Here is a 14,810-nt window from a genome sequence, read left to right as displayed (position 1 = left end):
GAGGAGGAGGAGGAGGAGGAGGAGGAGGAGGAGGAGGAGGATCGACCACTACAGCCACTTCGGCTATTTTTTGGTTTTGGCAACCAAATTGGCCAATCTACTCACATATACGTTATTTGGGCAAGTAAAAAACGATGCCACAAATGTTGATCCTCCCATCGTAAACTCACAGGAGGTAGCCATCTTTGTTTATACTGCCTCAAATCCCCATACACTATAAATCGGCGTTTTTCATCCTCCCCCTATCCGCCATCCACGACAGTAGGATGGAGGTCTCCCACTCTTGTACCTAATATCGGCTTCAGAGGTAACCTGGTTGATGCCAGGCAGCGATTCGATCAGATGTGGTTAATAAAGGAGCGAGGAATTCCCGTTTCCTGTCGAGCTCATACTTCCATGTTGAGTGTGTGCCCCCTTTACTCCGCTACGGGTTAAACTAAACACAATTAGAAGCGCCTTCACTATATCATCCAGAATACATCACCTCCACCACTGAGGAAACACAAAGCTGGATAGCAACCTTCCAGATGACTTAATCGTGCCTTAGGCAAAATTGACAAGTATAACCTAGATAAAGGAAGGACTAAAATGGACTTTGTGCGCCCTCAAATGAGAACTAGGCTGTCATTGCTTTTGACACGCCTACTCTGGTAAGTCGGTGACTGAGTAGCCATTCGTCATCAATGTACTCAATAAATCATCCTCTTTTTTAGTAAAAATACACTTAAATAAGGCAGTATATGCTGCCCCATGAGCAATCTAATCGTCCGTAACCTGCGTTTAAAACCCTCCCCATCAAAGAAGAAAAAATAAACTTTTTAGCAAATATGGAAACCACTTTGGGATTTACTTTAAGTTCGAGTGATGTAAGAGGCCAAAGACGACTGGGTCCAGGGATTAGCCATCATTCACTGTTATTTCTTACCGTTTAGACCGATCTTGGGTAAATTGAGGGGTTAATCATGACGAAGGGTATCAGCCACTCGCTCATCATACAGTGACAAATTAATATATCTTTTTTTCTGATATTAGATGCCGAAATTCGCACAGTCTATGGATAAAAGATGTTTTAATACATTCACAACAAGCGTCACATATATGTGACACTCCAAATTTCCTTCCAATACACACATTTAATTCAATGGTAGACAATTAGTCTGCAAATGAAAAAGCGGAACAAAAATTTATAAATGGACTAGGATTGCAAAATTCCCTTTGAATTCACCTTTTTCAAATAAACGAATCGGATTTTGCATATATTTTATTCGCGCGTTCAAATGAATTTGTTTTATCTTTATTTATGTGAATTGGGAAAAAAAAATTGCTTTGATCAACACCGAATGAGAATTTTAAGGTGATTCTCGATTAGATCTTAAGCGTAGCCATCACTGATGTCCCTAAACAGAAGACCACTCAAAAATTTTAATCCTGCTTCAACCAATCAGGAGGGAGATTTGGGTCAAGGTACACGTTCGATTGTGTACACCTCCCTACAGATTAATTTTGGAGGCTGCTATTGGATTACTAACCCGAAATATAAATCGTCACTTATTTAAAGTTGGGTTGAAGATGACTAAACCCATCCTCCATCTGTGGCACACGTATAGGTGAGGCCGCGATTTTCCTACCTCACTCCGGGGTCACAGATGGGTGACATGGCTTCTCTATCAGTTTATGATAATTGTAGCCACGAGATTAGTTGAGTGTGGAGCAATAAAAGAGATGCTGGAGATTTTTTTGATCTGTGAGAATAATTACACATTTTGAGTAACAGTTGAATTAGTTGAGAAATCACTGAAAATCAGTGACAAGCCACCTGAGTGGTTGAGGTGGTCAATTTCCTCCCCCTCCCCTCCCATCCCTCCCACAAACAGACCCTGGTAGTGAAAGTGTCATTTACAGATCAAATGAAGTAGACTAATTATGTCTTGATGTCAGGCTGTCCCTTGGTGGACATTACTGAATTATAGCAGTTGAATGATCAAAAAATATTGTTTCCTAGCTGCAGAACAAATTATTGAGATTTAAAAGCGCCTGATCCAGAAGGATCGTAGTATCTCTCTTTACTGAAATCCTTGTAAACTGAGAAACTCTTAGAGGAAGGGAGGCGGTTCAGTACTTTCCCTCCGTATTAAACTGTGAGAAATCGGCAATCTGCCCTCAATCACAATTTATAAGGAAGACCCGGAGAATGACCAGAACACGTAAGACCTACCGATCGATGAGTTCCTCCTGTCGTTGCCTATTAATAACATCCTCAATAATCCTTCTCTCCTCTGGGGTGAGGTGGGATAAATCCGGTTGAATTTGATCCGAGTCACCGGGTTGTTGGGACCCAGGGTCGAGCTTACAAATAGCTTGAGATGGGGACTGTGCCGGCACCGTTGGTGGTAGTGGTGGTGGTGATGATGGTGATTGTGACTGCTGCATGGTGCATTGAAACAAGGGCTCTGCTACATTCCAACACGTCCTTCCTAGTACAGGCAATTGTGCTCTTCTGCAAGTTGGTTCGGCATTGGAAAAGCATTATACAAACTCTTAGTATAAGTCATGAAAAATTCTGTGCGTTTGATGGAGGGTAATAGGGGGAGAGACAGTGGGACCGGTTGGAGGCTGTATTACATGACAACTGAGGCCAACCGAATAATTGTATTTGCGTGAGCCAGTGCGCGACTGAGGGAGTGTGTATGCGTGCGTGTAATGTATGTATGTGCACTAGAGGATAAATAATGCATAAAATGCCCGACTCCTCCCGTTACTCGCCTGCTTCTCCCACTTCTATTGCATTTGGAACAAGTGAGGATCGACCGGACCGGTCTTTCCGTCTCTACAACTGACCTTGGCCAGCCAATCGGGTGGATCGACATGAGCGTGGCACGGACAGGCACGCGCGTGTGTCCATCCCCTCTGAGTACAACTCACAACCATTAGCGCGCTCGCACGTATGCACTTGCACGCTGGAACGATGATTTGGAGTGAGCGAAGTGGGTAATGGAGAAAAGGGAGTGCAGGGGGGGGAAGGGGGAGAGGGGCGGAAGCGGAAGGAAGGAGGGATGGAGACTGGCGATGATGGTGATGCTGCTGCTTTGCTCCATTTCGGCAGTGTAATTGTCGCGTTTCAGTGCAAATGCGGCACCGTTTAGCAAACTACTCTGAAATCTGCACAGTACAAAAGGCGCTCTCCGCCGATTTGAAATGGGATTTTTGACTGTACAACAATTCAGCCCAACTGCGCTGCGACACTTCACGCAGCAGCCAAATCCCTAATTTATTGCATTGCCGGCACACTTAGTCAATGTACTCACCACTTAGACGACAGTTTGTTCTTTTTTTTCTTTTTGAAATCACACAATACTCTTTTGCATCCTTTTTTCCCTCTGAGCTCAAGTATTCCACTTGTCAACTTTTTAACCCCATGACTTGACAGCAAATCTAAATGTCACAGGAGTAGGAAGCTGCTATGGATGGCTGAGTCTGCACAGACCTACAAAGTCAGGCGACCAAATCTGTCATTGCTTGCGTCCAAATTGATCCACTCACCTCCCATCCTATACCTCATCCCCACGAGACCGTGATTGCTCTGTGAGTGGTGCATTACGGATAGAATCGCATACTTGGACTCGGCCATTTGCTGAAAGTCAAGCCACTACGGCAGGGATCCGCTGGGGACTTTCTAGGCGAGAATCCCTCTCTCTTGGCATTAACCAGTCACATGTCATGCTAATAAGAAATAACCATCGGGGGGATAAAGGTGAAACAGAAATAAGGTGGGTATAAATGTGTGTAACTGCTCTGACTGCTAGCTTGAAGCATTGGGGGCTGTCTCGCACAGCCCTACTCCTAACTTGTCACTTTCATAGCCTCGCATTTCCGGTCGTTCAAGGCAAGCAGTCCAATTATCGCCAGTCCTGATCTAACTTTCCCTTTTTGTTCCGCAAATTGGTCTTCAAGTCCGTACACTCTGAAGTCGGATAAGCGCTGGTTGTAAACTGAGAGAGAGGGAGCGCGCAATTTCTCTGCAAAGCTAAGTTGACTGTGTCGGGGTAAAGACTTTGCATTAAATTCCAGTTGCCAGCTTAGTGATGTCAGACTTACTACCACTTGCATACTAGCAAAACTAGTTGGTGAGCAAGAAAAGCATTTTTTTGTGGTTTCAGCGTAACTCACTAAAAATGACTTATTGTAACTTATAGGCTACTTTGTCATCTTATCACTCCAGGCACGGTACTCTCTACTGTGCCCCTCATTTACCCACTTAACGAACCGATAGCCTCTCGGCCCTGAAGCTGCAGGTCCGTGTTGGATGTGAATAACATTCTTCTAGGGTGTGACAACTAAGTCCACCCTCCAAAAGCGATTTGTTTGCTTTAAAGCAACCGTTTTGATCGTTTGAATTTTACGACTTCTTTGAGATCTAGAACCTGTCTCAGAGAAGAGTAGACCATTAGAGGAATCCGAAATTTTTGCAGTTCTAATGTATCATCAAGTAATAGGTTAGGTGAAATAGACAAAATGCAGCAATCTCCTCTCAAATTGTTGTTCTAAACTAAACCAGTTTCCTTGTGATATCGGATTCTTATAGGCAACCTAAGCGTCACAAATGTGTGACAACAGGAGGGAGTGCTCTTAAAATCAGTTGTAAAAGGCAATGCTAGGAGTGACAAACTGCTTGAAGGGAGTACCGAAGAAGTCAATTTTATAATCATAACAAGATTTACCCTGCTTGGGATTGGAACGAATTAAACTCATGCCTCAGCTTCCTGCAATCGCAATTACTACGTCCTAACGACAGTAGTGTGTTTATTGTCGAGTAATTTATGTTGGTTCAGACTGCAAATTATTCTGACAAAAAGAGCGATTGTAAACTGCTTGGAAAAGTCCGTTGATGAAAACAATGTATATCGGCATCATTTATGCCTGCCTGAGGCGCCAATTTTCTTGCTTGTGCCTAACGTCACAATTATGTGACGCGCCCTCTACTGCCTTATAATTATAGATTATATCATAACATCCCAGAATCAGATTTGAAGTCTTCGGCAATTCAGTAAATGAAGGGTTTTCTTAGTTTGGAAGGGTAATTGCTTTTAACTAACGTCAGGTGTGCCGGTAATGCAGGTGTTGGTGGCACTATGGAAGAGAAAAGACCCGACCTGATTCTGAGACCCTAACAGCGAAAGTATTGGATCCCACCTTATGGGAATGATCAAATGCTGGTTTACATTTCTGAGAATAACATAGTCATTAATGTTCTAACCACTTTAAATGCTACTTAAATGTTTATAAGTACAACTCCTATTAAATAGGGATATCCAGCGCTTAATCTAAGATCTTAAACAGGAATGGATGTTACTAGTGCTATTTTTTAAATAAAATTCTTTAACAAAACTTAATTAAGTAATTATGCGTGTAAAATTGTGCTAATGGGAAAAATGGGTAATGATTTGGAATCCAGCGCGCTCTGTAACTACTTCTATCTAGCAAGTCGAATGTTCTGTCAGTTCAGTTAATGTCTTAATGGAATTTAAGTTTACTGTAATGCCCATAGATTGCTCGGATCTTTGTCACTCCTAATTCTACTATTAAAACCAAGATAAATCGCCTCGTCAAAGTCATTTCTAAGTTAATTCACAACATTTAAAGTTTTCGATTCGGTAAAGTGGATACAGAGGACCTCAATATGGAATTAATAGGCAAACAAAATAACAAACTAAAGCATTATAGGCAGCTTTATTGGCAAATAAAGTGAATTATTCGAACTTGCGTTTGCTTACTTATTTTTCTGAAATAAATAAATTTTCTTGAATTCGGTAAACCTACATAAGTATCTTGCAGATTTGTTTGTGTGTTTAAAATAAGTATTTTTTGAAGTATCGTAATTGAGATGTTGTTGATTTATCCAAACTAAACGCATTTATATCCGGTTTTTATGGCTAGATTATGAAAACTTTTTGAATAGGAGCCGATTCCAGATCGTTTTTGTATTTTTACTGAAATAATATAAGTAACACTTTAGAGTACTAAATGTTCTTATTTTTGCTACTATTGGAAAATTGGTATAACGTAATAAATTCCTAACATCACCATGCAATAGCCGTTAAATTCGCAATTGTCCATTAATGTTCTAACTACCTTAAATACTACTTAATTGTTTATAAGTAAAATTGCTTTTAAATAGGAATATCCAGCGCTTAATCCAAGATCATAAACAGGAATGGATGTTACTAGTGCTATTTTTTAAATAAAATTCTTCAACAATTTACTCACTGACACATATTATCTATGTGTAAAATATGCACACTGTTTATTTCTAGCGGAAGTGGCTGCACCAAATCAAGTGTCGGAAACAGATAGTTTGGGTTTTTTTGCAATCAGTTAAAAAAAAGGAGCGGATAGTTACATTTTGTGGCATTGGATCAGCATCAATTCAAGAAGACATTATTTGCGAGCTGTAGTGGTTAATTTTTTTTCTGTTACCCTAACACTAACCCTTATAGGCTGATGGATTCGGCCTTCGCTGCTAAAAATTTGTTTATCAACTCTGTTCAAGCATGCTTGAAACAATCTGTAACATATAATGACCAATGCGCAGTTAGAATATTGCCAACCGTGGTTTGAGCACTCACGCAAGTTAGAGTGAAAAGTCACACAAAAAGCAAACAAGTTGTCTCAAAACGTGTTAAGGGATGATGCTTCAAAAAATCCCCTTTCCTTCTCTTCCTCCCCCTGCTGCCCCCTTTCTTCCATTCCCAGCTCTGCAGTTGAGAGGAGGAACTCTTGAGTGACCATCTGCTGCTTCTGTTGTGCCCCATTTCCAGACTTTTTGAAAGTGGCAGGATTAGCGGCGGCAGCATGAGTGATTGATGCTGGAAAAGAGATAAGACCACTGGGTCCCACTTGCATGCGTGGAAATGGCTCTTGTAGATGCCTGCTTCCTTTCAGATGGCATTTTTGCATCTCCTTTACATAACTAGACTGATTAATTTGTAAGAAAATTTAGTCAGTTAATAATCGGACCTATGTCTGGTTTAAAAAGATAGCCATTTCGGCAAAATTTTGATCCCTTAGATTTGAAGCCCTCCTATCGCGGTAGTATCTACGTTACTGATACTCCTCTGAGGTCATTGGGTCAGCAGGATCCAGACAATGGTAGTGTATATGAGACGAATCCGTACTACCCACCTTACGGATATGTACAGAGGATTTTGACTGGGGTATGGCACAGCTGGAAGACGCTCAGCCGCTCGCGATAAGGCAGTTGGATAGTGTCAATTTTGGAATGGCATGGGTCCACGCCAGGTGGGTCCTGGTGATTTCCAGCTCACAGCGCAAGAGTAAGTGGAACGTTAATAAATAATTATCTAGTACGAATGAGTGGACTAATGTTCCCGAGGTCAAGGCAAACAGATGGATAAAGTTTTCACCTCTTTCCTTAGAGAAGATCAAAAAGTCTTAATTTGACTTAAACCAACCTCGTAGGTGGACAGATATGTGGGTGAATAGGCAGGAAGATAGGTAGATGCGTTTGTAAAGAGTTAGGTGGGTAAAATGGTTCGATTAGGAGGATGAAACATGAACACTTTTGCAATGAAAATCATCAATCCTTTTCGTTATCTTGCCGACAAAAACAGAGGCACGAACCGTCTACGTTGGTCATCATAACACACTCGGTGCCTGTTTTATAGCCACCCGTGAGCCAGAAGCAGTAGTCATTAAATTTTTGTGTAAAGGGGTGAAAAGCAATGTTATCACAACATCAGTGGCACACCTTGCCATTTCCGTTGGGGTAGCAGTCTTGCCTTTTCTGTAAACTCCATTGGAAGGAAGGAGGGTGGATTCGAGCAAGCCTCGTACTGTGCAAGGCTAGACGATGGACCACAACGGATGCATCTCATGCGCCAATCGTCGGTGCATTTGCCCCAAAGCAGTAATTTTCTTTATTCACTCCTATTTCTCATTTCAATACTGCCCAGCCATTTACTTTATAGCTACTTGAGACTGAAAGAGCACACATTCGTTCACGTAATTAACAAATCGCTATATAAGTCCTGCAGCCAGCCCCATAAATGGAGGTTTTAGAGTCAATCCAGTGTAGTATCCCTTCCCTTTTTGATGTCCTTCACGCAAAACACGCGGCTTTGACAGTCCTTTTACTATGAGTCGCCGCAGATTCCTTTCGTGACGTTAAGTCTTGGCACCCGACCGGAGGAATTGGAATGATTGTCCTTTTGGATCAGAGCTGGGTGGCAGCAGATGTAGCCTTTCGGTAATTCTAGTTTCAAAATACAAGCACAAATCTGAGCCCGCGTAGAAAAAGGCATGAACATTATTTGTTTCAATCGTGACAAAAAATGTCTGCATATATTATTACTCATATAATATTACATACCCTTAATTCGTCCATGCATTAGTGGATATTAAGTTAGCAACGCCTTGCCAAAGACATTAAATCTCAACTTCAAAGTGTAAGACACGCAAGCGTTTGGTAATTAGTTGCCCTAGCGATAACGATGTTTATGATTTATAAGAGTAAATTCCAAAAGCAAACATTATTACAGAATGTAGAAGGATAATTTCAGCCTCCAGAACCCATTTATAATTCAACCACTGATTAATAATAATTTTCCACGTAAAAAATCCCAAGTTTAAAGGAAGCCGATTTGTCAAGGCAGCATTTAAACAAAGAATTTCGTAAGAGCGTATCCACTTGAAAAGCGAGCAGCTTGTTTCACTTTCTTGCCATAAATTACTGTTAATTTAATAAAAGGATTAAATTTTCACCTTGCCAACTTAACCCTAATTAATATCTGACTTTTATAACTTTACATCAATGGATCTAGTTGGTCTATGTAATCATCGTGACCCAAAAATAACATTTAGAGGATTAAAAAATCTTCTAGCCACCCACCTTATAAAAATACCTGAAAACAGTCCAGAATGATTCATCAATTTTAGCGGCCTAAAATTTTCTCAGCCAAAAAACCCCACCGGAGGAGACTAAATCTGCACTTTTTTTAGGGAGCCCAGGGGCACATCTTGAATTTTTTACACCCCGAACAGCAACGTTGGTAAAAAACGATTACCTTCTGCGACAATTGCAATTCATCACGCAGAGGGAAATTCAGCACGCTAGCTAATCAGAATAACTTTAGACTTAATCTGGCACCTTGACTAAAATCAACCTCTATGCTTAGTCTCAAACAAAAAAATTTGTTCGTACATCCACCAGAGGATGTCAGGAAACCGATATCACTGATACAACCAACTGATGCGTGGTATTGGCCAATAAGAAGCGCGCGCGAGTCCGGTAGACCAATCCAGACCAAGACAAGACCGCTCGCCTCCGACCAATAGACGCGACGCGCACACACCAGAGGCGTGAATAAACACCTCCTACGTGAAACAGACGGGAGTAGAAGTGCACAATGGAGCGGCAGATATGCGACTACCATCCAGCCACAATGGCTGAGATGGTTATGATGCAGCAGTATATGAGTAGTCACCAGAATTACTGGAGTTCTCCTATGCCACACGAGGCAAACAGCGTTATCTACCCTGGATTTCCGCTAGATCCCTATGGGGATTGTGCATCACCAATTTTTAAACCACCCGCTTATTCCAATACTGTCTACGCACCACCAGATACAATGCTTGCCTTCTCGTCTGATCATTATGGGTTCAAAGCTATTGATGACAAGGCCAACTCGGATGTTTTTCAGAAGGCACTACCCTCAAGTGAGTTTGATTGGACTTTATAACTTTGGCATTGCGATAAGACGTATATAATCTCTGTTTTCCATCCCCTTCTCGTCTCCTCCCTTCCCTTCACTCCTCTTTTTACAGGAACTAAAACAAAAATCCACCTATCTTCTGTTTATTCAGCTCCCTGCCGAGACATGAAACACGGAGGTCACACTCATTAGCGATTTAGACATTAGGCAAACATTGAACCTTGAGATGTATGGTTAAGCTAACAGGCTGTTAGTCGCTGAGTGGAAGAGCGATTTTCGTGACTGCATCGCACTTTCACTTTCCCTCTCGCTTCTTGCTCGGCTTTTGCTTTTCACTCGTGAGATAAGAAAAAGCCGCAGAAGTGTGAGGCAATGAGCAAATGCTTTGCACTGCCTTGGGAGAAAAATTCTTTACAATTTCTCAATAATTCTGATGTGATGACACTCGTAAAATGCGCACAGTTAAATGCCCAGTTTTGCAGGTAGGAGAGAATTCGACTTTGGTTCCTAGCCAACTGGCACCACCTCTCTTCTGGTGTGACTTTTACTGGCTGTGAAACCGTTTTACCTTCTGAAATGCTCTAATAAATAAAAGATCTTTTAAATATGACCTCAACAGTTTGGAGGACGAATGAAGGCACCTAATTTTTTAGCAGTGGATAAACTGACCCATTCGATGGTGATTCGTTCTACTCCGAGACTCTGGAATGGAACTGGCTAGCAGAGGATGACATGACAATGCGGAATACTGACGAGCCGATAACGGATCTACGAAAGACACCAAAATGCTTCACTTTTGGGAGTCGGATTGTACAAACATTTAGGGCGTCGTTGGCTTGTTTAACAATCAATTCCGATAAAAATGTCTCCACCATAAAAATCCCAAAAATGAATTTGCAATGGCTTTTGTGTAATGATAGTACAAGTGAGTAGGTGGGGTGGTAGGTAGATGGGTGGGGAGGTAGCTAGATAGGTAGTTGGGCAATAAGCCATTTGTCTTTTATCCCCAGCCTTACACTTGGAGATGCATGCACGCGCGTGTGTACACACTCACATACACACACCCACACACATCCCCTAGAACCAGCGGCGATCGAATCCATAGATATCAGAACACACACACGCTGCGAGAGGCTTCCATAAATTCCCGCATCACCAGCGATACCATCTGTTATGGCAACTTTTGTGTGTTGGGAAGTAGCGGCGCTAGCAGCTGCTCGTAAAGCATCTCCTCCCTCCTCTCCCCCCCTCCCAAGCCCTCTACCCCTTATCCCAATCATTCCACTTATACTACTTGCAGAATTTTACTTGAAGCTCCCGTTATTATTCCTCGAACATTTACTGAATTCTAAAACCACAAACCGAACTTCAATGCCATGGAGAAGGGTAGTGTTCATCCTTGAAATGACAAATCGATTCGTTTGGGAAGTTAATAAGTAGGCTTGGAGAAGCTTCCACTCGATTGGCGTGTCATATTAAGATTTTAAGGAGAGATAATGTGACCACGACCACGTACGACGTGTTGTCGCCTCTCAAGACTCGCGCCGTCATCAGAACCACACTTGCACGTACACGCACCCGAGCAGGTCTAATCAGGCGATCGCAGTAACAACTGCACCCGCCGCAGCAGCATCAGCATTTATGGTTAATTTTCCTGTCGTGAATAGGCCGTCAAAGATGGCTATCTGGTCTGCTTTCCTGTCGATAGGGTATAGTACTAATCAATTTCTTGCTGGAAGGCCTTCCATCATCGCCATCTTGAACTCCTTAATCAACTGCCATTTAGTGAACTGTCTAAACTCAGAGGGCAAACCATGGAGTAGATACCATTTTAGTAACTGTCGAATGTGATGCTTATCCAGGCGGACTGTAGGATATTAACTGTTGGTAAAATGAATTGCTCCCTTTCATGAGTTCATGTTAATAGAAAATCTCCTGATTTTTGGGTTCCTTTACTTTAATCCAATGGTGAGAATAATGTCGTAGTGTTTGCTACACCGCTGTCATAATGAAACACTCACGGACACAAAAGTGGAGTACGGTGGAAAAAAAGAAGGCGAGATGGAGAGAGAGCGGGTAGGAAATAGCGTGACCCATGCGCTAGGCGACACGTACACAAACACGCACAGGCGAACAACTCGGCTGCCCGCATGACGAGTAATGCCAGACGATTGTCACTTAACCTGGTTGTACACTTAAGTAAACTCGTCTGATTAATGTGCACACTGAGATTGGGCGATACTGATGATATAATAGATGGTAGAAGAATGGTGGAAAAGCGAATTAAAAGCCAATTTGACAGGTGACAAGACATTTGGTCACATGACCAGCACTTTACCAATAACTGTAAATGGCTGTACGACTTATTGACCAGAGACTCTAAAGCAAGGGACATTAGCGCCAATAGTAACGAGTCGGTGGTTGTGCCTGTAAATGTGCGTGTATGTATGTGGGAGAGATCAGGTCAATTCTTCTGTGATTTGAGATTTACAGTGCAAGTAGGAGTGATCTGTGACAATAATCTGCTGCCTCCGAGAGTGGGTGTGATTTTGCCATTTTTGGATGCATTCATTCTGCTTGGGTTTACTGGTGAGGCAGAGGGGAGGTGGCAAGGGGCGGATGAATTGCGTGACGTTCTCACACACAAGCTCCCATGGGAAACCCGTCGTCCTTTTGCTTCAGCGCTCGCCGGCAGAAGACTGCTCGTTTGTGTGTGTGTGTGTGTGTGTGCACGCACACATGTGCTTTGACTGCCATCATCGCCTCGCCTCTCCTAGCCCTGTCTGGTCTGTTTTCAATTTTCTGTTATTTGACAAGGCGGTTGAAACGCTCCTCCATCATCATCATCACCACCAGCATCATCGGTGTACACTATCTCCTCATTGATAAAAAATGGTCTAACAAACAAAAAATTTAAAACTTATGCATTCTGTCCTTTTCTGATGGCAGAATTGGTCGGCCCGGCTCAGCAAGCTTTAATGGATTATCTGATTACGATCTGGCAATTCGTGGTCTGCGAATTATTAAACCATCTACTTCTCAACGCTTTGGTGGAATTAAATTTTTGAAGAAATACTTTTTACGTATTTCACCGAGCAAATATCAAACTTAAATATGTATTTTTCTGTGAAAACTTTGCTGAATCTTCCATTAGTGATTGCTGATGGCTTAAATAGGCTACAATCACCGAGATAGAAACGTCATTTCTTCACTAGTAGTTATGCCGTACAGACACGAAAAATTCTAAATGTTATGAAATATATACAGGCACGCACTTGAAATGAAGCCCACCCTGATTTAATGTACAGCATTAAAATATTTCACTAATTGTTAAGGTGACCTTGAGGGCACAAAAATTGCTGCAGGCGGTTATTATAAGTCTTGTAAACCAGTAAATAAATTACCCTTTTGAACTTTGATAAGGTTTAAAATAATAAGGCACTCTTAGACCTTCTCTTATAATTTTGGCTGGTAATAATACAATTTTTTCTCTCAAATTCGCGATTAATCAAGGAAATGTTAAAAACATGCATTTGAAAAGACAGCAATCTAGTGGGATAATTTGTTTGACCATCATCGAGACTTTTGATTATTCTGGCTCACTTCAAATTAAAAAAGCCACATATGGCAGCTCTTCTGCTCTCCTCTCTTCCAACTCGCCCTTCCCATGTTACCTTCCAACAGTACACTTTGTCTGAGTTATTAATCCTAACTCTACGGTAGTACGAACAATGCGTTACGCTGGTGGTGCTTGCACGAGGTGAGCTAGGCATAGAAAGGAGGGGGGAGTTGGCTGAAAGGTGCTGCGGTCTCTATTGCTGCTTCTGGAATTGCGAGCTTGCGTGAGTAGGCAACATCAAAGCACAGACCCCGAACACTACGTCAGAATACAAGTTGAAGTGGTGTAAATTTTGTACTCTCTTGGCTGCATTTCTGTGGTCACGCTCACTTATAGCACCACATAAAGGCAATTTTCAAAGAGAGTTCAGTTTGAGGGTACACTTTTACTCCATTGCAGTGTTTGCTTGGTAAAATTCTCTTCTTTTGAGATTTGTCTAACACATCGCCATAAGGACATTAGAGAAAAATCAACTACCCCATCGTACGTGTCACCCATATGTGACACCAATACGAAACGCTTGGACAAAATGGCAATTCTTATACTGTAACAATTCCAGCAATAAAGTAATTTAGCACAAGGCAAACGGGAATCGCGGCAATGTCAAGCTTGTCGCAAAGCTAGGTAAGATAGGTTATACCTTGTCAAGTTTTTGAAAAAGCGAGTTGATAGTGTGTAATATCTGTAGACTTCCTACACTTTTTTGAATAAATTAGTATAAAGGGGATAATAAATTTTACATCCCGAATGTCATTCTTGTGGTTAGATTTGTGATCATTTTTTTCTAAAAACTTACGCTCCCAATGTCACACATGTGTGACACGTGCCCATTAATTGTATATGATATCTGGTTGCATCAAGTTGGTAGTGACATTTAGATAAGGAGATTTCAAAGCCGAAAAAGAGGCGCAGAATCTTTTCGATTTGGGGAGATTTAAGGTATTTTGGATGGGATAAGTTGAACCGGTCAGTTAGGTGGTAGTGTGAGCGTTGCTGTCACACTCAAAATAATTCATCTGAGAGGCTGCACCAGTCGAATCGTTTCCAAGACAGATTCGAGTGGTAAATGTGGTAAAAAGAGTCTTTTTTGTAAAAAGTTGAACCAAGTAACCATTTCGGAATTTTGGACTGCCTAATTCTACTGAAAATGGACAATAACTTTGTTACCTCGGAGCGATCATGAGAATGACCGACATTTCCCCAATTAAACCGCAATCGTGTACATCTTCGCTTCGCATTTGCCTAAATGTTTGACATTCACTTGTTCAGTCACTTGCCTAATAAATTGGGATTAGAAGGCTGTTCCAAGATAGGGAACAATTGACCTTGGACCCATTTCATCACTTTTATTGAACTAAGTCGACTAAACCTCACGCAGAAGAGCCTTAGGGGTCTGAAGAGCAAGGCTTGATTAATTCCAGATTGTTTTGTCAGTAAGTAGAGAAGGAGAGAGAGAAATAGGG

The 14,810-nt window shown here is 41.8% G+C and overlaps 1 protein-coding gene across 1 annotated transcript; it reads left to right on the top strand. All coding sequences in view use genetic code 11, as the record gives it.

The window, feature by feature from the left end:
• Positions 1-9,422: 9,422 nt before the first annotated feature.
• Positions 9,423-10,449, top strand: EGR_08817 (hypothetical protein; the record flags this gene model as incomplete). The annotated part of the gene is made up of 2 exons (XM_024498066.1): positions 9,423-9,732; positions 10,385-10,449. The coding sequence occupies 2 exons, from the start codon at positions 9,423-9,425 to the stop codon at positions 10,447-10,449; spliced, it is 375 nt and encodes a 124-aa protein (XP_024347538.1).
• Positions 10,450-14,810: the final 4,361 nt, after the last annotated feature.

This window comes from Echinococcus granulosus, assembly GCF_000524195.1.
Source record: "Echinococcus granulosus chromosome Unknown EG_S00120, whole genome shotgun sequence".
In the NCBI taxonomy this organism is placed as follows: Eukaryota; Metazoa; Platyhelminthes; class Cestoda; order Cyclophyllidea; family Taeniidae; genus Echinococcus; species Echinococcus granulosus.
The sequence above is the reverse complement of the archived record's forward strand: the minus strand, read 5'-3'. Positions and strand labels throughout refer to the sequence as shown.